This window comes from Cibotium barometz, chromosome 11, assembly GCF_041138505.1.
Source record: "Cibotium barometz isolate CiBa-2024 chromosome 11, ASM4113850v1, whole genome shotgun sequence".
In the NCBI taxonomy this organism is placed as follows: Eukaryota; Viridiplantae; Streptophyta; class Polypodiopsida; order Cyatheales; family Cibotiaceae; genus Cibotium; species Cibotium barometz.
The window spans coordinates 8922534-8950444 of NC_141056.1; the positions used below are offsets into that span (position 1 = coordinate 8922534).

Here is a 27911-nt window from a genome sequence, read left to right on the forward strand (position 1 = left end):
GAACTATATCCTAAGGTATCTATGCTAAAATATTATTAAAGAATATCCGAACACAAAGTGGGTGGCTGTATGGTAATATATTATTAGAGAATATCCGAACACAAAGTGGGTGTAGAGACATCAAATATCTTACACATCTATAAAGAAACTTTTTAGTTAATGTCAACCAATTCAATAGGAGACACTATGGTGATTGCTGTTTAATTTAGTGAGTTTAGATTGGATTTGATTTCTTGCTTAACAAACCCCAATGAAGAAGACCATTCTTTTATCAAGGCCTAAAAGTTAGCCATGCATCTCAAGTATTGCTATGACTGGATAACCATATTTCTCCAGAGGCCAAAGGAGGTCTCTCGACCAAACAACCTAGGGAAAGCTAGTAGATGTCTATGTGGGCAACACTCGAGAATAGGTTATTTAATACATGATTTTAACTTATGGGATATCTGTGTTTCTGCATGTGTTGGTCAAATCATGTCCTATATAAACACATGAATTAATTTCTTTGCATGTACATAAAAAAGGATTTATTGAATGAATGAAGTGGCTGCCTTGGGTGCTCCAAATTTATAAATAATAGGCTACGCAAAAACTTATAAGTTCTTATTAATGTTATATGATAAGATACGTTCGTAATTTTTGCTTAAGCTTTTTAAATGTTAAAGGACAAATGACCCTTACATAAAAGAACACTCTTCCTCTATAGAAAAGCATGACTTAGGGACCACATTTTCTTCATCAATAACATTTTAACATGTAATAGTTGTATGCAAGAGCTTGCACTAGGGTAATGAACCACAAACTATATAGAAAGATTCTAGCATTATATAGAAAGAAGCTATACAAACTATACACATAGCTAACATATAACTTATATACTAATCTCTCCCTGTGATGATGTACAATCTATGTGTGCAATGTTTCAAAAAACAAAAATTTTACAAACCATCATCGATATAGCTATATAAACTATATACATCGCTCACGCATAACTTATATACCAATATCTCCCTGTGATGTTGTACAACCGATGTGTGCAATGTTTCAAATTATGCAAACCATCATTGATTTAGATTGTGTATAGATCATAGATGTATACAAATTGTAGAGATAACTATATGGATGGATGTTAGTAAAGAGAGCATTTTAAAGACTCAAGAATGTGTCTTTGTGGGCAATCGCTATCTATGTGTATGTAGTTATGTATCTTTGTGGGGAAATTGCTATCTATGTGTCTTTGTGTATGTAGTTATGAGTTGATTTTTTGCCTTCACATCTGCATGTTTGGATCTCTTAATGCAAATTTGTCCCATGATTTTCTAACACTTCCTTTTTTTAAGGGGATTACTAGCAATGCAAGACAAAATCAGAAGGAGAAAAAGGCCCATACTTTCTTCCTTGTAGTAGTAGCTATTCTTTCTTTTTTAGCTTTTCTTAAGTCATCTAAAAGGATGGCCACATGTTAGGCTTGAGTATACACCCTTTGGAAATTTTTATATTGGAAACCATGATACCTTACTTTTCCATATTCTTACTTCTCAAATTGTGAACCTAAATGCACATGTCATTTTATTTTTCGCATTTAATAACACAAGTAAGAATAAAACAAGCACAAAGAAGTAATTTTTTTTTGTGATTTTAACTTTTTCTTTAAAAAACATTTAGAGTGGAGATTTAAGTAGTTTTGGAGGGAGATAGTTATAAAAAACATACTATGGTTAATTATTAAAATAAAACAAGGCAATGAGAAAGTAAAATCATTAGTGCTTGACAATTTTCATGTTTTATATTTGCTTATATTTCTCCAAGGTTTCAATTGGATCTTGAAAGTGAAAGGCTAGTATGGAAAACCATTTCATTTGATAGTAAATTTGTGTTTTGAATCAAAAAAGTAAAATGTGTGCTTTAAGCTTAAAGTTTTTTTAAAAGGTTTCTTATTGTGAGAGTGAAATTTGCATTTAAAATTTCAACAGATGTAACAAAATCCTTTCACATTGAAGATATATTTTCAAATTATAGAAGTATCACTAGGGATCCTTGTTTTGTTGCACAAATAAAATATCTCTTTGAATTGTAAGCAGTATAATACCGCAAAAAGTTGTACAACAAATTTTATATGTAGCACATTAGAAAACAACTTTAAGTCATATTATGTTTTTTTGTTGCTAAAAGCACTTATCTTCTCCTATTATATTTTTTTCCATAAATTAATCTTACACCAAAATTTTCATATCATGTTGGTGGTGTAAAAAATTCATAATTTCAAAAGTTGAAATGATCCAATACTTTATAAGTAGTGAAAAAAGGCTTTATAACATTTGTTCAACCTTTTTTAGACTACTTTATGGTTTATTGATCTACATAATGGATTTGTTTAAACAAAAAAAAAACAAAAAATTATCGATGGAATGTAATCATTATCTTGTCTTATGTAGTCACAAGCATCTTTGATGCTGTAAAGTAATGATGTATGACTGATGTGAAAACTAAATACTATTATAAAGTGTGCTTTTAGACTAGCATAGATCATAAAAAGGAAATTCATCTATATGGTTGTACCTAGAGCAAAGGAAGTCTTTTCTTGGAATTTTGCAAGCTAAAAGTGATGCTTAAAGTTTGGTGAAAGTTTACACATCAAAAAAGAACTTACACTTGGTAGGGGTGAAAGGATGGGTGGAAGTACTTTGTTCTAAAATTTGTGCAAGATAAAACACTAGATGTTACTACTAAAGGTCATTTTTCTAGCCTTGGAAGGGACATGGTATTGTAAAAGCAAGAACGCCTTGTGAAGGATGTAAAAGGTGAAGGACGGTGCACAGTGTAGAAGATACTTTTTCCACCTAATCAACACGAGGAGAATTTTGAAGTTAACAATATTCACCACTTCAAAATATATAATGCCATAGTGACATGCCACATTCCTTTGAAACAATAGGCTATATGAATTGTTATAAGGTTTGGCTAATATAGAATTTAACTTAAGATGTAATATTTATACACGATTTATACACGATGGAGTTACACAAAATGACAAAAACTCATGTATGTTATAATGAGTATCTTGCCTTAACCAAAATATAGATCATGATCATACTTTACATAACATAAAAGATATGGTATCTAGAGATTGTGATATAGTCATGATTTAATAACATCTCAAAAAGAACCCTTATCATGATTTAGATTTTCAATTCTTAAGGGCTTCACTTTTAAGAAATCTACCATGTCACCTAGTTTGTTAAGGGCTTCACTTTTAAGAAATCCCACACATCACCTACTTGTATGAAGGAAAAATAGCACCCTTTATGGAATTTCAACATAGTAGATACTAATCAAGTGTAAAGCTATTTTGCCTCCACTCATCATAAATAAAACTTATAGAAAAAGAGCCCATTCAAATGCTTGGAGGAGATATTATTATCATTACTACTACTAAGGAAATGAAGAGAAGCCACGTGATATTGCATGGTCTCCCCCGTTTCCATGCCACTTACTTGCTTGGTGTACATATTGTGATGGGGGAGACTGCGAGAAGAGGTGATGATGTGATGGATCCACTTCTTCCTTCTTTTTTTTGCCATGTTGAGCCCCTCCTTACGCCACCACGTGATTAGTATAAGTCAACGTAACAAGGTGTGAGATTTTGTTGATGCATGCAACATGGATTAAGTTATTTACATACACAAAGTAGACTACCTACCTAGCTTTTATCCTTTCTAATCCTCTCGTGATGTTAATTTGAGCATTCTTTATCCATTGCCCCCCCCCCCTACCCGCTTCCCCCCTATTCAAGAAATAAACTAGGAGAGATCATTGCTTCCCCTTGCCCGCTTTCCCCTTTCTCTATTCTCTATTGTGTAATGAACCCTCTAACCCACCCACTAAAATGGAGCCCACTATTCAAGAAATAAAGTAGGAGAGATGTAGAAATAGGAATACTAATGGAGCGCAATACACCCCATTGCCTTAGCCATAACCTTTTTGACAACTCCAATATCTAAGCTTAAATCCGCCAAATTCATCCATGAGTGGATGTCCTCAACATCGATGTAGCAATGAGACTACATCTTGGCATTGAGTCAATGAGTCGAAGTGGGAGACCTAAGCCCTCATTTCCTTGACAATAATTAGCACTTCTTAGGTATATCATCCTCTACAAAGCTCGTCATAATCCCCATTAACCATTATGGCTACTAGGGAGACTCCCCAAGGTCTAGCAAGAGTTACGTTTTTTGCTCTTCATAGGAGCCATGTTTGCAAGCTTTGATGGACCTTGCCTATTCGTGTTCAACGGAACGAAAGTAGATCCTTCACCCCTTTGTTGTTGGTTCTTGTTATGCTTTATGGTTGTGCGCACTTAAAAGTTATGATTTAGGGGAAACAAATGGTAGAAATTACACTTGTGATTTAGGGGAAAGGGATGGGTAGAGACAAAACATTATGAGCTACCACCAAATGTGTATGAGACAAAACATTAGGAGCTACCAGCAAATGTAAATTTGTAGCCATGTAAGACACATGTGGTATAAAGCAATGATGCACGGCGAAGAGTGTAAATGCGGTTCTTGAAGATGATACTTTTTCCAACCCATCAACACAAGGAGAATCCTTGAAGCTAATGATTTTCACCACTGCAAAACATAAGACCCCTCAATGTTTTGAAACATGGGCTTAGGTGAATTTTTAACTACGACTTTAGCAATAATACTAAACATAAGATGTGATACATATACATCAAGTGTAAAAGATAAAGGTTGCATTGAAGGAGAGGGCCACATTATAACCAACTATTGTATGTGGAGGAAGGATCTCCTTTCTTGTTCTTGAGTTTAGCGAATATGTGCAAGTGTTCATTTTCTATAGAAAGATTTTATGGAAGTTTTTTTTAAAAATGATCTAGAAAAGATCTATACATCATGATTTAAGTTGTCTATGACAAAAGACATGGTATCTAAAAGCTCCTTTTTGGGGCTAGGGTTAGTTATGCGAGGGCCTTCGTCACAATTTAAGTTTTTTTTTTTGGTAAGAAATCACCCACTCTAAAAGGGTAGCAAACAAAAAAGATGTAATTTACATGTTTTTGCATATATTTTATTGTCCATGTAAGTGTATGCAAGATAAGATGTTAGCACCCTTGTTGTAGTTCAAGTTTAGTGAAGACTAATCAAATATACATCTACTATATCTGCATAGATAGTATAGTCTATGAGAAAGATTACTTTGACGCTAGTGATGGCTCAAGGGTGCGTGTTCAATACCATGCACTTGGTGTAAAGATAGTGATAAGGATGATGTTGGCAGGAGAAGAGCAAAGTTGGTAGTGAAAAGGCAGCTTGATAGTAAAAACTAGCGAGTAAATGATATAGGAGCGCAAAAAAGAAATTCCAAGATAAGCAATTCTTGCATAATTTGACTTATTCGGAGGCTTCCATTCTAAAATCTCCAAATAATCTAAGAATCTAAAATGTTGCATCGTCAAACCCCAATGAGTTGGTTTAGTGGTAAGCAGTTCACATGCCACCACCACAAAGGGCATTATCTGGTGATAAAGACTAGTATATCCATGGCTATGACTGATGTGGAAGCCTAGCTTGTGGCTGAAGTAAACCACATGCTACATGGATAGGGCCATTAGGTGACTTTGACAGAAGAGATAGGCCTTGAATGGGGCCATTCACCAATGGAAAAAGATGCAATAGATAGTGGTTTGGCCACCATACAAACAATTGCCTTCATAAAGTAATGTTCTAGCCAAGTTTTGGGTGGTTTTAACTAGCGAGTTTTTTTTTTGTTTTTTTGTTTTTTTTTTTGGGGTGGGTGATGAAATAGTGAACTTTGATGAGTTAAAAACTAAAGATGTTGTGCTACCTGACACGCGGACTGTCGGATCGCAAAGCTGGCATTCCACGCGGTAACGTTGGCGAGATGTGAGCTGTTAGATTTTGATCCAACGGTTGATATGTGCTCGGCGGGCGGTCATATCGATGCCTTATTCACTCCACATGGCTGGCATTACGAAGCTAGCTGTGCCTACGTGGTTCGATAGAAACCGTTGGATTGAAGATCAACGTGTAGGATGCACTGAGAGAAGGGGGTAAAAGGCGCCAAAATAAAGAAACTCGTGGTTTTCGTTTTCATCTCTCCCTCTCTACCTCTGTCAGTTCATCATCTTTCTCTTTACCCCCCCTGTGTGCGCGCTAGCAAGCTCTGCGCTCGCCATAGCGAGGTGCTCCCCTGTTAAAATACTGTCCTGCTTCACTTTCCCCTCCTCATCTTGTCCTGCCTATGCGCTGCTGCACCTCTTCTTCTTCTTCTTCTGGTGCGACATTGTGGTGGATTTTCTCGCAGGAAAACCTTAGCGATGCAGTAGAGGCTTTTCTCACCGTAACGAAGTCCGCGTTTTTCTGATAGAGCAGGAGAGGTACCGATTAGATTTTGCACATCAAACCCTAGTTCGAAGATTTCAGTTTTGTCAAGTGGCGGAGCATTCACTTTTGGCTGCACGAGAAACAAATGCAAAGGCAGCTCTTGCAGGCGGAAGCAGGAAATGATTTTTCCTTCTCTCACTGCACAGAAGAACCCTAGCCGACCTCTGCACCAAAATCAAATAAACGTGGCTGAAGCTGGAGGTTTTTATCTGCACGGACACCCGAGTAGAAACTTTTACCTTTTTCTGCATGAGAAGCCCTAGAGCAGATGGAGATGCTTTTTTTGCAACTGCAAGACGTAGAGAAGGGGGACAAATGATAGCAGCAGCAACAGCAACAGCAATACAAGACATCGATTGCAGGCAGAAAGGCATTTTTTTCAACACAACAGGGAACATCAAGGACACCATGGAAGGTTCATAATTAGGGTTTCTCTGCAGCGATGGCCTCTTTCTTCTCATATAGCAGCAGGTGCTTCCCTCCTACTCTCGTCTTGTCTTGTCAGAAGGACGACTGCAAGAAAAAGCTAACAAAACAGGTTGAAATGAGACAATGAAACCCAAGCCCTCTTCCTTTCCTTTATGTTTCCTTTTTCGTGGAACAGCTTTGAGACAACTTGTGTACAGTGCAAGACAGGAGGGTATGCATGATGAACATGCCACTACAGTCTACGATAGAATGCAACTGTTGTAAAAGCAACTTTCTTTCTGATCCCAACTTTGTGTCAAAGTAAGGGGCAGCTAAAAAACGTGCGTTCGTAATGCTAGAGTTCTCACACGTCTTCTGTTTTCAGTCTAGCTTTGCTGATGCTGCCTGACAGTGTGGTGTAGTAGCCCTCTACAAACCCTTTCCAAAGATTTTCACCCCTGTTCTTTTCTGTCATAAAAGTGAATCAGTAAGTAGAACCCAATCCTCCACACTTCATTCAAGTATTGTTAGCAAATTGTGTCAGCTACGCCTTTTTGTCTAGACTTCAGAAGGTGTTTAGGTTCTCTTTAGTCTTCCAGGTAGCAGATAGCATATCAAATTTCTTTCTATGATAGCATATCAAATTTCTTTCATGTTTATAATGCGTAGGTGATGAAGGGAAACACGATGGAGACTGGAGCAGAGGAAGGATCAGGTGTCTTCAATGATCGAAGGGTCTGTCGCCCTTCATCTTTTTATACCATCCACCCAGTTTCTGCATGGTCATATTGAACAATCTATTGGCTCCAAGTCAGACACTCTCAGTTGAAATAGGCTCAGAGTAGCAGGATATTTCAAAGGCAGAATTTACTTTTGTTGTCATATGAGATTTCAGAACATCTGCATACCTTAGCTGACCTCAATCTTCTATATGGTTCTGTCTAATAGATGTATGGAGACATGTGCCACAAACTAGCTGTGCTGGTGCAAAAAATCACTAATTTATTTCCAGCATTGGAAGCTGTTCAACCACCAAAGTCAGGCATGCAAGCCTTATGTGGGCTGCATTGGGCGCTGGATAAAGCAAAATCTTTTCTTCAGCAAATTTTTCATTCGAGCAAGCTATACTTGGTAGTGCTTGCTTGCCTTTCTATTCATTCAGCTAAGCTAGTTACATGATTAGTTTTAACATGATAGCTTGGAGCTGTCATATTTCAGGCCATTACAAGTGACTCGGTTCTTCTCAAATTTGAGAAGGTAAAAGAGTGTTTGGACCAGAGTTTGAGGCGGCTGCAGTTGAATGTTCCTGAGGCCCTCGCTGGGGAGGTATGCCCACTCAATCTGACCAGCTAGATATCTTCATGGTTTGTGCTTACGCTGTAGGGGGGAACTGCACCCTTTCATGTCCAGTTGCCATTTTTTTTTTCAAACCTGTTTGGTAATTGTTGTGTGGCATGTATGTTCTGTAATCCAGGTTTCCCTGCTGGTTACTGAGTTGGAAGAGACAACATGCCAGCCTAATGCTTCAGATCAGGAGGCAGGCAACAAGATCATCTCACTACTGCAAAAGGAGAAGGAAGCTCCTGGTTACAATGCTCTAACAGAGTTGGACATATTTGACGAGGCTGCTTCAGTGCTAGGTATTACATCAAGCAAGGCAGTCTTAGCTGAGAAGAAAGCTCTACGACGACTCCTCGACAAGGTTCGTAACGAGGAGGACAAGAAGAAGGAGCTCATTGTTTTGTACTTGTTGCATCTTCTGCGGAAATATGGCAAGGTGCAGAAGTTTGCAACTGTGGAGGATGGATCCTTTCAAGATGTCTCTAATTCTTGCCCACCATCTCCATCAGAGAGGGGTTCTGAAGCTAGCACTAGTGGGAGAGACAGTGATTTCAGCTCTGACTTGTCTTGTTTTGAAGTCCACAAAAAGGGAACGAGCTGTTTGGGCCATGCCCTGATACCGCCAGAGGAATTCAGGTGTCCTATCTCTTTGCAGCTCATGGCAGATCCAGTCATCATATCCTCTGGTCAGACATATGAACGAGTCTGCATTGAAAAATGGTTCGAAGAGGGCCATGATACCTGCCCAAAGACTCAACAAAAGCTTGCACATCTTGGTGTTACTCCAAACTATTGTGTGAAGGGACTAATTATAAGTTGGTGTGAGAGACAGTCTATACCGATCCCTAGTCCTCCTTCTCCTCCTCCCTCACCCATTACCAATTGGAGATGGGATCTTCTTTCTGAATCTGCCCCTAGAAAGGCGATTGATACTCAGTTGGAGATAGCTTTCTTGCCTGAAAATGGAGTTGTGTGTATGGTTGGTGAAGATTTTGCAGGAAAAGTGGGTGTCAATGGAAAGTGCCATTTCTACCCCCAATCTTTGGTGGCTAATGAATGCTTTAGCTTAACAGAGGAAAGTGGTGAGCAGAGGGTGGATGATGATATTAAGGACATGCAAATTGTGGTAGAGCAACTTTGCTCCACTTCTTTAGACCTTCAGTGCAGAGCTGCAGAGGAGATTCGATTTCTGACAAAAGACAATGCAGATGCTAGAGTATGTCTAGGTTATTTGGGCTCTATTCCGGCTCTAGCAGGGCTTTTGAGTGCAGCAATCAATGCTGGAGATGAAACTGCTCAAGCAACTGCTTGCTTTGCCTTATCAAATATTGCTGTCAACAATAACAGGTATCATGCATGCGGCTGGGATAAAAGTCTAAGAGAAAGTTTTTCCTTAGTTTTGTTTTCAACTCTCTGAGATCTTGCTTGTTTCTGGTGTATTGACAGAAACAGAGGAGAGCTTGTGAATGCTGGAGTCATTCCACTCTTGTTGAAGCTACTTGGCTTAGATGCAGCCTTAACAGTAAGGGAGGCTGCTATACTAGTCTTGTTGACGGTTTCATGCGTGGAGGAAAACAGGTTGCGCATTGGCTTATCAGGGGCTGTACCATTCTTGGTGGACCATCTTGACAGTGGTTCAACTCAAGGCGTCAAAGATGCTCTGAGCACGCTGTTTAATTTGAGTGCCTTTTCTGGAAACCAGCTTTGTATAGTCAATGCGGATGCTGCTCCCAAGCTCATCTATCTACTCAGCCTAGGTGATACTGAGTTAACAGGTAAATGTGTTGCTATTCTTTACAGCCTGTCCTGTATTGAGGAGGGGAGGTCTTCCATGATGGAGACAGAAAGCTGTATCTCTTCCTTAGTTGAAATTTTAGATAATGGCACACAAAAGGAAAAAGAGCAAGTGGCAGCAATCTTGCTGGTTATCTGTACAAATAGTTCCCATCACACACAACTAGTTTTACAGGAAGGAATTATCCCATCCCTTGTGATGCTTTCGGTGAATGGAAGTGCAAGAGGAAAAGATAAAGCTCAGAAATTGTTACAACATTTTAGGGAGCAGAGACAAAAGGAATGTGCATGGCATTCTGCCCCCCAGGTCTCCTGCCCATCTATGCCATTGAATGGCGGAGGTGCACAAGACAGCTCTGAGAAAGGTGTTTCTCACAGGAAGACTCGGCCTGGACCATCATTTGGCTTCTTTCGACGGTCAAAGTCTCTCTCCTTTTATCGCTGCTGATGTGATTTTGTGTTTGCTTTTGCTATGAAGAAGCAATGTGCTGTTTTCAATGATGGTTTCTCATGCCAGCCCAACTCAACCACCAAGTTCAATTTGTAGGTGTACATAGGAACCATTTTTGATCAAATGATGCTGGGCCACTTGAAAACCTTCTGCCTCTCCAAGCATGAAGGCGGTGATACGAATTCACCTAGAAGAGGGGTTATTTCATTATATAATCACATTGCCTACATGCCCACAATGGCATGGTGCCTGGTTGCGCTTCCAAGAGGTACTTTTTTCGATCTCAGTACTTAAGCAGGCTAATTGCATGCTCTTACATGACATGCAAAAATCATGTGCCTCACCTGATGTAACCTTTATGTAATAAACATGTATTATGAAGTAGCGAGGCGGTTTTAAAAATAGCGCTGTACGAAAACTGAGGTATAAGGCTTTTGAAACTGTGAGCACAAGCATAAGGTATGACCTTATGGCCATTGCTTTTAGCTATTTTGTCAGGCCTTTCTTAGGCATGGCGTCATTAATAAGAGTTTATTCTGCTTTCTTGGACGATTTGCGGTGGTTTACCTAGGGATGGGTAGAAGCTTATGTATGATACGTTTACCTATCTAGGCCTTCATAAAAGTACATTATACTACATATATGGAATCCTGAAGCTTCTACTCAGAGATGGGTAGAAGCTTATGATACATTAACTTATCTAGGCCTTCATGAAAGTTCATTATAGCACACCCATATGGCATCCTAAAGCTTTATCAAAATATCAAAATAGATTTTGGTCTTGGTCTTTGGTGGTATATGACTTATCTCTAGAGCATATTGAATATTCTATTGTTGTCTCTCAAGAGTAATACTTATAGCTTAATACATTTTTAAATATCACTAAACCCCCTTCTTCCCCAAATCTTGATGATAATAAAGAGGGAAGAAGCATATTCGTATACATAGGCCTCTTTCTACTGTACTGCTCCCATCCCATGGGTAGGTCCTTGCACCTACTAACAATGAGGGACAAACAAACGTAGAATCTTCATCTCTATAAGTTGATTTTCTCATTGACACTCTAATAGTCCCATTGGCCCCTAAGCTGACAACATCGGATTACATGGAGGTAAATCATTTCAGTTTTTCAGGCTAAGTGTCCTAATGATGTTTTGTTGCAATTATTAATTGTAAATTATGAAGATCTAACATCTGAGTTGGCATTCCAATGTTATGGCCAAAGCTCTTCTTCAAACTACTCATTCAAGTGACTCCGTTCAATCCACCGACACATATTTTTCCTAAAGCTTAGTAATGCTCTCCCCACAGCCTACTACCTTCTCCTTATCAAATACAAGCACCCATGCTGGAATGGGAATAGTTAATGCCAATGGTAATGGTGGGAGAGGGTACTTTATGGGAGATGTACAACAAATTGATACTGCTTGGATCTTAGGGGTTTAGAGCTAACTAAGGTAAAAGGTTTCTATGTCTTCTAGGTGACTCATTTAGGTAGGTAGAAGTGAGAATCTAGCAAAAAGTAAAGACCACCATGGGAGATGCTCCTAGAATTTAGGACTCTATTTAGGAGATAAAAAAGGTAATCAATGATGTCATCCTAGGCTTGTACTCTTGGCCTATTCAATGGTCCTTGTAATGATGAAAAAGTCAATAGGGTTTATGCTCTTGCAACATGTGATTATCTCATTACATATTTGATTAGTATTTAATGCTGTGTTATAATCCCATGGTGATCATTTGCTTTGATCCTCGATGATCAAATCTCTTTCGTGGTGATCAACACGTGGGACGTGCATATTGTTATGTGGGATTTACATGATAGTAATGAGTGGGACACATAGATGTTGTGTGGGTAAACCAATGGCGGCATACTATTGCATATCATCGCTTATAGTAAGTGTGAACAGGTAACGTTCGTGGGCCAAAGACCAAGTGATGTGTAGCATGGGGTACCGGCGGAGGGGACACGGGGGGCATGTGAGTATGGTGTGTGGCCAATAAGGTACACATCGGACACTCAGGGTCACTGGTATATATAATGGTTGGGTGGTTAAACATGGTATGCCAAGCTGGGTTCATTTTTATTATTCTTGGGTTATTTTTCTTCTCACATTTTTTGCATGAGGCTAGATATAGAGACTTTGCTTGCCTTGCATGGAGATCTTACAGGATGGGGAGAGAGAGAGAGAGAGAGAGAGGGTGGGGCGGGGGGGAGATGGGTGACAAATTTTTAGCAAGCTCCAACAATAGATGGTAACAAATGGCTATTGAAAAACTAAATGCTTTGATGGCATCAAGCACCAACCTTGGCATGCTATCCTTTCCCCTCTCTCCCATTGCACCCTTGCCTACACACGCCACACACTCTTCTATAACCCTTTCAATTTGATTTATTCATTATTGTTCCTCTTTATTCTTTTTAGTTTGTTTCTCTTTATTCTTGCATTGGTGATGTTTCTTATCCCACTACCACCATGGTTTTCTTTTACCAATATTACCTTTTACTTGACAACCCTACTAACATCTACCTTCTCTCCCTATATCCCAACATTTAGAACTTCCCTTCTTGTACTAGATTCTTTAGAATTTCGTTAAATTCGAGAGAAGCATACATTTAGAGCTTCCTTTCTTGGTAATATGTTCTTTATAACTCCGTTAAATTTAAGAGGAGCATATATTTCTTGAATTCTTGGATTAGCCACCCCAACAACCAATGTTTCATGCAAAACTTAAAAGGGAGCCTTGCAAGGCCACATATGCTCATTTTGTGTGGACTTGTGTAGTTTTAGGTAATAGTTCGCTTAATATTTGCACTCACATCAAGCATATGATGACATATAAAAGAATTTCATATAGCCTGAGGCTTGAAGAGTCACCCATAAAGAGGTTCAAAGTCCAAGGGAACGTCTTTTGCAAAGTTTGTCATGGCAAAATCCAACTAGAAACAAGAATACATGAAGCAATTCTTCAATATTGCCGCACGCATCTGCCAATCTCTATCCCTATGACACACCCAATAAACCTATCCAAGATTCTCAATAATTTTAAGTTCCAATAGTAGTGTGTGATCTAAGGAACTAAGGAACAAGATCACCATTTTCACTCCCCATTGTAACATAGTGGACTAGATCACCAGTCACTCCCTAGGTGTGAATGGAAATGTAACTATCATTGAGATCTTACTTGTTACCTATCTGAGATCCAATAAGAATGAGTTATGTTTTGGTCTCTCCTCTCCTCTACTTGCTCCAATGATGTGACGACAATCACTATGGTCACTCTACACAACAACACTAGATGGAAAACTTTCTCACTCAAGCTATCTCACTCCAATATTCTCACACATGAACCAGATATCAAGAGGCACTGTATGCCATGTAATTAATTCTTTCTAGCTCACTCGATCACACACACAAGTTAGCCAAGAGTCTTCCTATTATAAAAAGTGGATCTCCATATAAAATAATGAAAGTTCTCTTAGGTCTAATGTTCACACTTGGCCAGTTAACACTTTCATTTTGTCAAACATATCTTCAAGTGTAATGGGCCAATAAGTACTTAACCCATTGAAAAATAATATAGTATATTTTTTATGTTGGGGCTGGTGTTAAGGTTAAATTTCAAGCTTGGTATGCCTCTTTGGTCTTATTAGTGAGCATCATGATAAAAGCTTAAAGAATTTCATTATTGTAACAATAATGGCAGGATCATGGATGGGTCCTCCATTTCCTACATATGCTCTTTCATTTTCCTTATGGTGTCAAACTTGGAAGATTTGAAGGAAAAGAAATTCTAGACCTCTCTTCTTCATGGCCCAAAACTCTTCCATAATACATCTTCTTGTGATCGACATGTATGAAGGCTCAATTATTTCGACCAATGGGATGGAAACATATTAGTTCTAGTACTACTTGAGATGTAGGTATTTCTTTTTATTGTATCCCTATAAGGTTTCCAATTACTACATCTTCTATCACTTGACTTAAGAGGAAAGAAAAAGTAGTAGAGAGGAATCAAGGAAGAGGTCAAGAGGAAGCTAAAATTTTGGAAGATGAGGAATTGTTAAAGGGAAGTTATAAGCAAAGGGTGTCTATTTTGAGGACACATCACGCACAATGGGGAACAAAGATGGGACATATACTGGACAAAAGAAATCGGTGACAATAATACCTTGACGAGTTATTTATGGCCATGACACATAGGTTTGACTACCTCGATCAAGGTATTTAAACATACCATGTAGGCATGACAGTGTGACTTTAAATACCTTAATCAAGGCATTTGAACACATGCCATGCTGCTAACAACAACAACGATGTGCAATTTGACATGGTAGGAAATACCTCCTTCAAGAACCTTGATTGAGGTATTAAACTTGTCAGCTATGACGAGGACTTTACAAAGCTAAGTGTACATCCGAGTTTACAAAGCTAAGTGTATATCCGACTTTACAAAGCTATGTGTACATTCGAGTTTACAAAGCTAAGTGTACATCCGACTTTACAAAGCTAAGTGTACATCCGAGTTTTCCTCTCCCATACTATGATTGAGGTGTGGCTTACCATGTATGTATGTAGCATGGATTCGATCAATAAGCGTTTCAACTAAACACCTTAATTGAGGTATTTACACCTTGTGTACCTTGATCTAGGTATTAACCTAATTTGCCACATATATGTATCAATAATTGAGAATTCGCTCTTCACCTATAAAATAACCAACAATAAATTGGTGAAATAAATATTCCATAAGCATACAAACCATCATCACACACATGTTTGCCAGGCGTAAGTAACTCGAAAATCACCCCTACATACGAACCAACTGAAGCATACATTGGAGACCCCAAGCATACGTCAATATCCACCAATCGTATTAATATTTAATGGTATCACCCATGATATTAACATAATTTGGCATGACACAAAGATAATCCAAGCGTCCCCGAATTATCTAAGAGGGTAGAATAATATTTTTAAGAGGGCTTAAAATATGTTCTCATAACATTCCCTCTTTCTTGAGTTTGCAATTGCCCTTAATTTTTGGTTTGTTGAAAAGAAGGGAGGATCTTAGGGAAAGCACAAAAATATTTCTCAGGCACCCATCTTGCATCTTCACGGGACGAGGATGATTTTTGAAAGTTATAATATTTGCTATATTGGTTTCTAGTTCGAGTTGGTGTGATTTGCTGGTTAATGATGGTATCTGGGAGTAAGATTTCTTGGTCTTCTTCAATAAGAGGTGGTTCTTCATATACTGGATGACTGGGAAGTTGTCCTTTGTTAATAAGCTTACATGAAATGAATTGTCAATGTTCCAATGAGAAGGTAATTCAAGTTTGTATACAACATCATTAATTTTGTAGATCACTTTAAAAGGTCCATAAAATCTAGGTGCAAGCTTAACAGCTGGGAATTTTTCAACACTTTTAAGTTGGCGTTTTTTAATTTTCAGAAGTACATAGTCTCCAAGTTCAAATGATATAGCTTTACGTTTATGATTTACTTGCTTAATATACTTTTCTTGAGCATGAGCAATGGAATGTTTTATGTCATTCAGAATGGTCGTAAAATCAATAGTGAATTGATCAACAGCTTCGATTTTGTGACAAAGTCTACTTGCCAGAATAGGCAAGGGTTTTCTATATACAATTTTGAAAGATGCTCGACCAGTAGCTGAATGAGGAGTATTATTGTAAGAAAATGGGAGAAGATGAATGTACTTATCCCATGAGTTAGGTTGTTGGGTAACATAGGCTTTGAGTAGATCTAAGATAGTGTTGTTAGTAACCTCAGTTTGTCCATTTGTTTTCGGATGGAAAGCTATTGAGAAATCTACTTTAGTGCTTAAGTTGGAGAATAATGTGATCCAAAAATTACTACCAAATCTTGAATCTCTATTAGAAACAAGGACTTTGGGTAAGCCGTGATGTACAAAGATTTGTTTGATAAATATATTTGTGGCTTGTTGAGAAGTCAAAGTTTTCTTACAAGGTAAGAAGTATGCTTAACTCAAACAATCAATTATTGTCCAAATCATATCGTTATGACTCGATGTAGTAGACAAACCTGTGATGAAGTCCATGGTGGATATTTGTTCCCAAGTATCATTAGGAATCGGTAGAGGGGTAAGGAGTCCTTGGGTTTTACCTTTGTAGCTTTTGATTTTCTGACAAACAGAACATTCAGCCACAAATTTTTCTATATCTTGTTTGAGATGAGGCCAAAAGAATTCCCTAGATACTAGTTGTAAGGTAGCTGAAACTCCTCGATGACCCATGTATGGTGGTTGATGCATTTCCTTTAGTATGAATTGTCTGAAAGGTTGTGTAATACACAATCTTTTTTGGAAGAAAGGATAACCATCATGGCATGAATAATCACCAATAGGGTTCCAATTACTGTCTCTAAGCTTAGTCCAAATTTTAAAAAAATTTGGGTTTGTATCATAGGATTCTCTCATAGGAATAAATGGTTGACTTTGAATAACAGAAATGTTGTGAATACTGGGACGTCTACTTAAAGCATTGACCACAACACTTTCTTTGCCTGGTTGATATTGAATCATGGGTTGGAAACTTTGTATAAATGAAGCCCATTTGATATGTCGATCAAAAATCAATGGTTGAGTCAACAAATGACGAATGCTTTGTTGGTCTATCTTAATTAAGAATTTAGATCCCATTAAATAATGTTTTCAAAGTCTTAAAGCATGGATAACTGCAACTAATTCTTTGTCATATGTACTGTAATTTCTTTCTGCTGGTTTAAGCTTATGACTTTCATAAGCAATTGGATGTCCATCTTGCATAAGAATAGAACCAAAGCCTTGTCCACTAACATCAGTAGCTACAACAAAGAATGTTCATTGAAAATCTGGTAATGTAAGAACTGGTGCATGGGTCAATGCTTTCTTAAGTTCAGCGAAAGAATGATCATGTTGACTAGTCCAATCAAAATGTCTAGCTTTCTTAAGAAGTTCAGTCAAAGGATGTGCAATATATGCAAAATTTGTAACGAACTTCCTGTAGTAACTACATAATCCAAGAAAAGATCGGAGTTCGTGAATATCACGTGGTCTAGGCCAATTAGTAATGCTTTCGATCTATTTGGGATCTACTCGAATACCATTAGCAGAGACAATGTGTCCTAGATATTCAATTTCTTCTTGGAAGAATTTGTTTGTTTTAGGATTAGCATAGAGTCGATTCTCTTGAAGAAGTAAGAATACTTTTTCTAGATGTTGTTCGTGTTCTTGACGATTCGTACTGAAAACTAAGATATCATCGAAAAACACTACAACAAAGTTTTGATATTTCAAGAATATCCTATTCATCATTCTATTGAAACTAGCTGGAGTAGTAGTTAAACCGAATGGCATAACTAAAAACTCATAATATTCAGTTTGGGTTCTTAAAGCAGTTTTGTCGATATCTCCTTCGTCCATTCGAATCTGATGATAACTGGACTTCAGGTCGATCTTGCTAAAAACTCGGGCTCCTTTAAGTTTGTCTAGCAAGTTATTTACTCGGGGTATTGGATATCGATTCCTAACACTAATTTTATTTAGTGCACGATAATCGATACACAATTGATATGTACCATTCTTCTTTTTAATGAGAAGAACTGGAGCACCAAATGGAGAACTACTGGGTTGAATCAATTCCTTTTCTAATGATTCTTCGACTTGTCTTTGAATTTCCTTTTGTTCTAGCATGTTAACTCTGTAAAAGGAGCTTTACATGGCGGTGAACTACCAGGAATTATTTCTATCTTATGGTCTTCTGGGCGAGGTCTGGGTAAGCCAGGTGGTAATTTGTCTATAAAGCAATTAGAGAATTTAGAGATGTAAGGGTCATGAGACATATTTGATTTGGAGTCATCCTCAGTAGTTAGTAAGTTGATTGACTAAAATAAAAAATGTCTTCTCCTTTTTTCGCATAGCCCTTTTTGCTTAAGTATGAGTAAAAAAGAGCCTAACTCACCTTTGTTTTGGCATTGAAGATAAATTTATTGGTCATCTTTTATTAACCACATGGTATGGGTGTCATAGTCAATATGGGGGCTATGCTAATGTCTCCATGGAATACCTAAGATGACATCCACACTTTGTAAAGGTGCCACTAGGAATGTTCATCTTTTATTAACCACATGGTATGGGTGTCATAGTCAATATGGGGGCTATCCTAATGTCTCCATGGCATACCTAAGATGAAATCCACACTTTGTAAAGGTGCCACTAGGAATGTTCTCTTTTCTTTTAGTGAACCCATTTGTAATTCTAAATCTTTAACCTCCTTAGTGCAGTTGTACTTAGTACCTTGAAATGCAGCCTTTATTGGTCATCTTTTATTAACCACATGGTATGGGTGTCATAGTAAATATGGGGGCTATGCTAATGTCTCCATGGCATACCTAAGATGACATCCACACTTTGTAAAGGCGCCACTAGGAATGTTCTCTTTTCTTTTAGTGAACCCATTTGTAATTCTAAATCTTTAACCTCCTTAGTGCAGTTGTACTTAGTACCTTGAAATGCAGCCTTTACTTTCTAACTAGAGTATGATGCATCTAAGTTAAGTGCTTTCAATGCTTTCTTAGAAATGAAATCATGCGAACTACCATCATCATGCAATATAGAAATTGATTTTCCTTTTATTTTCCCTTGAATTTTCAATAAAGCATGAACTGAAAGCTTACCTAAATCTGAATAGTCGGGATTAGAGTTACCCTCTCGCTTGAAAGAATCTTTGTCGTCTTCTTTAATGACATTGAGTCGGGCTATCGAAGTGGAATTCTTCTTTTTGTTAGGGCAGTCTTGCGCGAGGTGACCTTCCTTATCAATTGTAGCATCTGACAGAATTCTTTGGTTGTCCATTTGAAGGTTTATTATTGTTATCCTTCCGAAAACCTCCTATAGTCACATCTTTACCCTTTTGCATCTTGGATTTATCAAAAGTTCTAGCAGGGAAAGGAGATTTAGTAGATTTTGTAAAAGATTTATCCTGAATCTTGAAATCTCTAGATGTAGTTGTTTTATGTTTTGAATTTAGGGCAAGGTCCATAGCAGTGCTAAGGTCATGTGGATGAAACATGTTAACTTCAGCCCTAATGGTAGACTTAAGTCCTACAATGAATTTTCTACAGTGCTCTTTTTCCTTAGCTTTTTCAATGACTTGAACCTGCAAAAGAATATCCCAAAACTTATCGATATAAGAATGGACATTCTCTTTATCAATTTGGCGTAGAGTGTCCCATCGTTGTCGTGCTTTAGCTTTGTATTGAGATGGTAGAAAATGTTTCTTTAAGAGTTTTTGAAACTCTTTCCAAGTTGAAGGCCGATATTTACCTTATTTAATCACGTTCCACCATAAAGCCGCACTTTCAATTAAATGATTACAAGCACATTTAATCTTATCTTTTTTGGAGAACTTCTCGCTAAGAGAAAGAGTCATCTAGTTGGCTAATCCAAGCAATGAGAACTCGTGCGTCCTTCTTGCCATCATAATTTTGGAAAGTAAATGCATTTCGACTGATTTGTGAGTCTTTCTTAGAATTTTGAGAACGTAATGTAGCTTTAACAGTGCATTCGACTTGGTCACTTTCCTCATCATCTGAGTCGGAAGAATCAGAAGCATTGTGTTTGCGTTTGGTACGCTTAACTTGACGCTCTAATTAAGGGCGAAGTTCTCGTTCATTAGCAATTTGTTCTTGAAGTGCTAAAATTTGTTCTTGAACCATGGGCAGAATGGGTAAAGCAGCCATTGCAACCTTTCTTTCTGAATAGTAGCCTTTTGTGGGGAGCGATGAGTTTTCTTGAAAAAAGATTTTTCTTTTGGAGAGATGAGGATAGGAATTTTTAAAACCCTTTTTGCAAAAATTTGTATTAAAGAAGCTCTAGGTTTTTGTGGGTTTTCTCTCTTCGAATGTTTGGTCACAGAGAGATAGATGGTAATGGAATAAAGCTTATATATAGTAAAGGGGGTTTATCCAAGCTTCAATATTAAAGCTTAAGAAATCTCTTTAACTAAAGCTAAAGAGTGTAGCTTTAATAAAAGCTTAATAAGCTTTTGAGAAATGTCTTTGTACGCAACCCCTTTTGCTCTAATAAGGCATTTATAAGCTTTATTAATTAAAGCTTACTAAATAAAGCTTAATTTCTTTTTATGAATTAATCCCATCATAGCTTAATCATAAGCTTAATATAAGCTTAGGTGCAGCAAATCGACGCACGACCAATCCCCTCCCCCCCTTGAATTTGCAACGCGGGCAGCCGGTCGTCGTGGGATTGAAGAAATTTGTTTTCCCAAGCTTTAGCATTTCATGGCCATGAGTTGGAAGGGAAAAAGGACATAAATTTTTTTCTAATTAATCAAAAGACTAATTTTTGAAATTTTTCCCACAGTGCATATTCTCCATAAATTGACTCTTGGAGATTTGTACACTGTCCATTATGGGTTCCTTCCTACCTCAACGGTTTAGTAATTAGAAAGCTAAGCAAGATTTGCTCTCAATTTTGGAATCCATCCATATACAGAGGGATCAGAAAGAGGTCAAGAATTTAGCAAAATCGCTTTTCAATTTGAGAGTGGTTTCATGGCTTTCTTAGAATGGTTTACCACCCTTCGCTTAACCTTTGGTTATTACCCTTTGGTTAATAGAGGCGATCCCTCAAAAACCTTTCAACTTAGCTTTCTCCCACTCAATTTTATCCTTTTCTCCCTAGGTGTCTAGCTCTCATACCACTGTCATCGGATCTAAATTTCTAGGGAGATGGAAATCAAATAATTTGTAAGAAATTGATTTAAATTCAAGAATTCATCAAACATCACATAACCATGATTAAAATATTCAAAAACAATTAAAAAAATACTTAGCTCACAAAGATGTGACTCCAAGATTGGGTGCAATCATCCTCCCTCGTGTGTATGGCCTATTTCCCCCACACATGAGTATTTACGAGATATTTTATTCCAAATTAGGCCATAGCCTCCAAAAATACAAAAAGTGGTGCTTTTCTTGCACAACACTCTCTTATCTTCAAAAATAGAGTGTCCATAATTTGAGGCTTGGGTTTAAAGCATATCCCGCTTTACCAAATATTAAGGATTAAGTCTATGCTTGATAAACTATAGCGTTTGCAAAATAAATCAAAATGTGCACAAGCTAGCACATGTATTTACAAGCTTGTTTATAAAAATGGTGTGCCAAATAATAAATTGGTGCGACTTCTCGTCAATCCTTGGAATCCTCTTCACCTATAAAATAACCAACAATAAATTGGTGAAATAAATATTCCATAAGCATACAAACCATCATCACACACATGTTTGCCAGGCGTAAGTAACCCGGGAATCACCCCTACATACGAACTAACTGAAACAAACATTGGAGACCCCAAGCATATGTCAATATCCACCAAGCGTATTAATATTTATAATGGTATCACCCATGATATTAACATAATTTGGCATGACGCAAAGATAATCCATCCGTCCCCAAATTATCTAAGAGGGTAGAATAATATTTTTAAGAGGGCTTAAAATATATTCCCATAACAGGTGACAACAATAAGGAGGAGAATTCGGGAGCTTGGAGCTAGCAACCACTAATGGTTGATTGATTGGAGGTCAAGGAGATCTTGAATGGGATGGAAAACAAAGTAGGTTCCCCACTATGGTTGTTTCTTATTCCATAAATTGCTAGAATGATAGAGTTTTTGTGAGGCTGATATTAAGATATAACATTTTGGAGCCACTGCCTGCCGGAGAGCCAACCTTGCTTCTTCTGACTCCTTTGAGTCCTCTACTCCTTCCTTACATGTTTAACAACCCTTATTTTCAGTTTGTTGAGTTTTGGAGAAAAGTCGTATGTTGATAAGGTTTCTGCATACTGGTGGAATGTGTGGTAGATTGTAGATTTTGTGTTGTTTTTTATGAAAGGAGTGGTGTGTGAGATAACATTTTTCATGTTGTCAAAATATTTTAAGGAGGATAAGATTTTGATGAGAGAGTGGAGGAGAGAGTTTTAAACTCTGATAAACTGCCTTTTGATGGGCATATACAGTGGGTGCACTCGTTATGTCAGAACTGACCATATATAAATACTGTCGTATTTCAAAATGGTGAGAAATTATTTCTTCCAATCCGGTTGAATTCCAAAATCCTTGATTTTGGGTTGGGCTATATCTATATATATCTTTGTGTAGCCACCTCGTATCTCCCACTGGGTGCTCCTTCTTCCACCTATGGTAACTGTAAGATTTCATGCTAGGTTTAATAGGTTCACTTCCATTGTGCCGGCTATGGGCACATGAGAGGCTCTGTGAGAACCACAAAATTGAGAGTTATTCAGGACTCTACCACTTCACAAGTTCATAGAACAAATGCCTAATTGAGTCTAGACCTCTTTCTTTTCTAGCAACTGTAGTTTCTCCTTCAGGTGGAATTTCTTGAAACCAAGTCTCCACTCACATTAGATACATGGTATGACTCACTACTTGACTCTTCTGGTAGTCTTGTTCTCAAGCCAACTTTGTTAGCTTAAATAGGTTCACTTCCACTGTCGGCTGTGGGCATGTGAGAGGCTTTCTGAGAACCACCAAACCGAGAGTTGTCTCTACACCACCAGACCACTCACTAATAGGCTAAAGAAAGAATCTTTCTTTTAGGATGCCATTTCCAAACAAATGCTTTGAAGAGATGAAAGGATTATTCACTTTTGCTATCTTGGAATGTTTGGATTTCTCAAAGCCATTCTCACTATTCATGATGCGGATGCTTGTGGGGGTAATTGGTTTTGTTCTTTATCAAGATCATGGTGTCATTGCATTTGAAAGCTAAACACTTGATGAGAAGGAAATGGCTATGCATATACATGAACAAGAAATGATTGCATGCAATCAAGAAATGGCATCATTATCTCTATGGTGGTAGAGCCGATCCTATGTGAGGAGAAACGATTGCCATATTGGATGCAATCAAAAATTGGCATCATTATCTCTATGGTAGCTAATTATGTGTGGCTATGCATGTATATGAACAAGAAATGATTGCCATATTGCATGCAATCAAGAAATGGCATCATTATCTCTATGGTAGCCGATTCTATGTGAGGAGGGAAGAAGGTGGTTGGCTATACTCCAAGGGTACAATTTTGAGATCACATACACCAAGGGGAAAGAAAATGTGGTAGTGGATGCACTCTCAACAAGAATGTGGACATACTTAGTTTCAACCATTAGTGGGGTGCATAATGATTCAATTGTAGACATACAAGAGGATTACTTGTGATGAGGAGAGGTCTTAAGATTTTTTAGAAATTACAGCAAGGTAGTCATGATGGTGAGTTGCCACATTTTCGACTTTAAAATGGTCTCATATACTACAAGGACAAGGTCTACTTGTTGGTGCCTCACCCATCATACAAGCAAAAGGTTTTCAAAGAAATGCATACAACCCCTATGGTGGGCCACTTGGGAATCTTAAAAACCTATGTGAAAAGATTAGAAAGAGCTTCTTTTGGAAGGGAATATGGAAGGACATACATACATTTGTGTCAAAGTTTATGCCTTGCCAACTTAACAAAGATCCTACCTCATAAGCCAAATGGTTTATTCCAACCTTTGCCTATCCCCGAAGGCAAATGGACTCATATTTCTATGGTTTTTTTTTACAGCATTACCTTCTATAAAGAGGGGTTGGGACAGCTTGTATGTAATGGTGGATCTTATAACTAAGGTTGCTCATTTTACCCCTACCAAGTTCAAGTATACAGCATCTTTGTTGCTAAATAATTTGTGAATGGATGAGGTTTAGGTTTCGCATTGACTCGGATGTCGAATTAATGAGGTTTAGGTTTCTCTGCATTGACCGGGATGTCAAATTCATGAGCTTGTTTCAGAGCACATTGTTTGCTATTATGGGTACTAAGTTGATGCTTAGCATCGCTTATCATTCAAAGATCAATTGTCAAACAGAAAGAGCGAATAAGTGGGTGGAGACCTATTTGAGGCATTTTTGCTATAAGACACAAAGTGTGTGGGATGAGTGTTTGCCTCTCGCATAATTTGCATACCATTTTGAGAGCATTGGCATGTCTCCTTTTGAAGCATTATATGGGTAAAAAAGTGAATATGCCAATGATGGTAGCAAGACGCGGTGAAATAAAATGCAAAAGAAGAGGCCAAGAAAACCCAAGCTTTGCTTCAACAATGTAAGATGCACATGAAGTAAGTCCAAGAGAGTATGAAGTTTTATGCAGATAAGCATAGAAGGTAATTGGATTTCAAGGTGGGTGACTATGTGTTTTTGAGATTGCCAAAATCAGGATATGGATTGCTCAAAGGAAATACTAATACCAAATTGGCTCATAGGTATTTTGGACCCTACAAAGTATCGAGGAAGGTTGGTGAAGTAGCCTATCAATTGTTGCTACCTTCATCAGTGAGGATTCATGATGTCTTCCATGTATCACACTTGAAAGCTTATGTGGGGTCCAAAGTAGTTGTTCATGAGGAATTGTCTCCCTTGGATGAAGAAGGGTTGGTTGAATACCTACCGATAATTTTTTGGGCAAAAGAGATAGAAAACCATATTAGGGAGTTTGGAAAAATCCCATTACTTTGGGAATTACAAGGTGAGAGTGTTGTGTCGTGTTAGAGTTTACCTAAGGTGGTGGCTTGTAAGTGGAGGATGAGGCTTAGGATGTTGATAGGTTTGGGGTGCCCTCATCCACCCCACCAAGTATATGATAAACCATTCTAAAGGGTAGGTCACAATCCTTCTTCACTAGTTTCGTGATGCAATCTGTTACCGTGATCCATCCCATCTCGAGGATGATGTGGGGGTCCTTTCAATGTACTTGTGGGGTCACATAAAACTTGCGTAATGCAGGTTTAGATCCATAATGAACTCTGCTTCAAAATAACGAATGATAATAGATTGGGAATTATTTAGGCAATAATGGTTACTACGGATAGTGGGATAATGTCCATGTCTCCTAAGACAACACATTGTGACTAGCACCGATGTTAACCAAGGCAGGCCATGTAGCTAGGTAGTCTTTTAGGGGAACTCTAAATCAAGGAAAGCTAGTTCCACCATTCATTCTATCTCAAGTACATTAAACACGAACATGGATGTGATTTCACCGCCATCTAATCATGTAAACCTTGTCCCAAGATATGGAAGAGTGTCCATGGTTGCAAAGAACATAAATCCACTCCTCGGAGTTAATAGGCTCCAAGAGAGGGGCTCATGTTCTTGGTCCTCATCTTCATAATCCAGCATCTAGACAAGGTCTACGGTTATTAATGTGGTGTGAGCTCCTCCTCTTGACTGAAGCCGTTCGAGAGCGATTGAGTTTGACTCATGGTGAGAATTCCTTGACCCATGGGATGAGTCTTCTCTATTTTCAAGTTTATTTTCAAGAATTGGTTACCCTTGGTGGGTGTATAGATTTGATTGGTTACCCTTGTGTATATACATGTGATTGGTTGAACCAGCCTTGTGTATATAGATATGATTGGTTGAACCAGCCTTGTGTCTCTTATGTAGGGCCTTCGTAAGGATCATAGTGTATGGCCCTCTTCTCTACAAATCCATCTCATCACAAATGTGTAGTGGCCCAAAGGTCTTAATCTTTGCATCCTAAAAAACACTTAAGGATTTGGCTATGTTCTTGTTTGCAAGCTTGACCATGAGGCTTGTGCCTACTATGAGTGGTGGGCTTCCTTAGGCCTCCCAGAGCAATCCTTGGTGGTTATGCTAACACTAGCACCACCATCCAATATTGTGGAGACCATTGTTCCTTTATAAATGACATCAGGTAACATAGTGTTCATTTCCTTACTTTCAAAGTAGTGTCCCAGCTTGTTCATGGGTACTTATGATTGTCCTTTTATCTTGGGTATGGAAGGAGAGTGCTCAATATGGCATAACTCATCCTCCTCCTCTTTAGGTTCAGGTTTAACTATGTGGACTCTTAAATTACCATTCATCAAAAGTCGAATAAGTCTCTCTAAAGTTAAAAATTTCCTTGCAAAAGAGAACTTATTGGGACTCAAAATTTTGAGGATAAGAAGGCTATGAGGTTTGCTATGTCCCCCTCATGCAATATTCATGCTCACTTAGTTTGTTCTCGCTCAGAGGTGGGCTTGGACACCTACCATGTATCGGGGATGTATAGTGACCCTTCCCTATAAGTAGTCAACTATTACATCAAAGAAAATATTGTGATGAGTCTAAGAATGACCCATGGAAGGTCAACTTTCACCTCCCACTGAGGCCTCCCTCACTGCATCTAGCAAAGCAAAATCTGGTTGAATTGGTTCCAGCAGAGGTAGAGGCTTCAAAACTGGCTCTTTTTACAACCTTTTAAGACTAGTCATGGTTTTAGTCAGGCCATCTCATTCGTTCTAAGATTGGCTCTAGAAGGGAGTCATGGATTGGCCTAGGTGTGGTCAGTGGGTTCGTACTTGACCACTTGCTCAAGTATTAGCTCTAGTTCATCTTGCACTTTCCTTATATAAGCTCTTGGGATTATTTATTTTCTCTTTCTCCAAGTGGGGTTGGGGTACTCTTTGAGTTTCTTCTGAAGGTTTTTGTAGTCAACGGGTTTCTTCTCTTTTTTTTTTTTGGGAAGAGCAGGTTTAAATAGTAGATCGCTCATTATCTCTACAAAGGGAGGCAACATCGAAGTATCGTGTCTAAACGACTTATATTCACAATATTGTTTCCCTTGACAAGTGATTGTGCATTGCATTTCCACATGCTCTTTGAGTTCTTCTTCTTTTGGACCTCTAGTTCTTGTTCATTAACTTTTTAGGGGATGTAACCTTTAGGGCTTGCACCTCCGACTCTTAGGTTGCTGGCTTTGAGGTCAAAGCTTGATCTTTCTACGTATTTCGTTATCTTGGAAATGCCCCCTTGACTTGATCTATAGCCTTATGATGGCATTAAGGGGGACTATATAAATAAGTCCACCTTATACACTTGACAAGTTAAGGCTCACCAAAGTGGCTATACTCTTGGGGTGATTGTCACACTATTGGGACAATCCTAAGTGTGTACCTTCATAAGCAGCTATAGAAGAGGATCAATTTCTCCACTTGAAGTAGTGCTCCCATCATTGAGAAAAAGGAAAAGGCATCCAACGGCCACAAATAGCACAGGTGGAGCATAGGTCAGCAATAGCTTGAGTAAGAATTAACCCATGTAACACCTTCAATGGGTCAACACTCAGCAAAGGCAAACTCTCAGATCGGTGTTGATGTTGATGATGGAGCTTGATGAGAATGAGGTTTATGGATACCTCATGTGGTTGGCACCGCTTCAAACTCAAGAGAAATATCAGCAACAATCATTCACATCATCACTTGGATGATTAGAGCAAGGGAGAAGGTGATTAGAGCAAGAGAAAATCACTTATTATGAAGCTTTAATGGAAAGCTTCATAATAAGAAAATCACTTATTATGAAGCTTTAA

At 38.1% G+C, this 27911-nt stretch overlaps 1 protein-coding gene across 6 annotated transcripts; it reads left to right on the forward strand.

The window, feature by feature from the left end:
• Nucleotides 1-6074: 6074 nt before the first annotated feature.
• Nucleotides 6075-10824, forward strand: LOC147633720 (U-box domain-containing protein 6-like). Of its 6 annotated transcripts, none has more exons than XM_086804733.1 (7): nt 6122-6899; nt 7222-7323; nt 7506-7571; nt 7785-7967; nt 8055-8162; nt 8311-9524; nt 9624-10469. In XM_086804733.1, exons 3-7 carry the CDS (start codon nt 7509-7511, stop codon nt 10417-10419), a joined length of 2364 nt encoding a protein of 787 aa, XP_086660859.1. In that variant the 5' UTR covers nt 6122-6899; nt 7222-7323; nt 7506-7508; the 3' UTR covers nt 10420-10469. The 6 variants fall into 6 exon arrangements, with proteins under 6 accessions (XP_086660857.1, XP_086660859.1, XP_086660860.1 ...); XM_086804734.1 differs by adding an exon at nt 10519-10824 and having other exon boundaries at nt 6124-7323; nt 9624-10388; XM_086804735.1 differs by lacking the exon at nt 7222-7323 and adding an exon at nt 10519-10824 and having other exon boundaries at nt 6124-6899; nt 9624-10388.
• Nucleotides 10825-27911: the final 17087 nt, after the last annotated feature.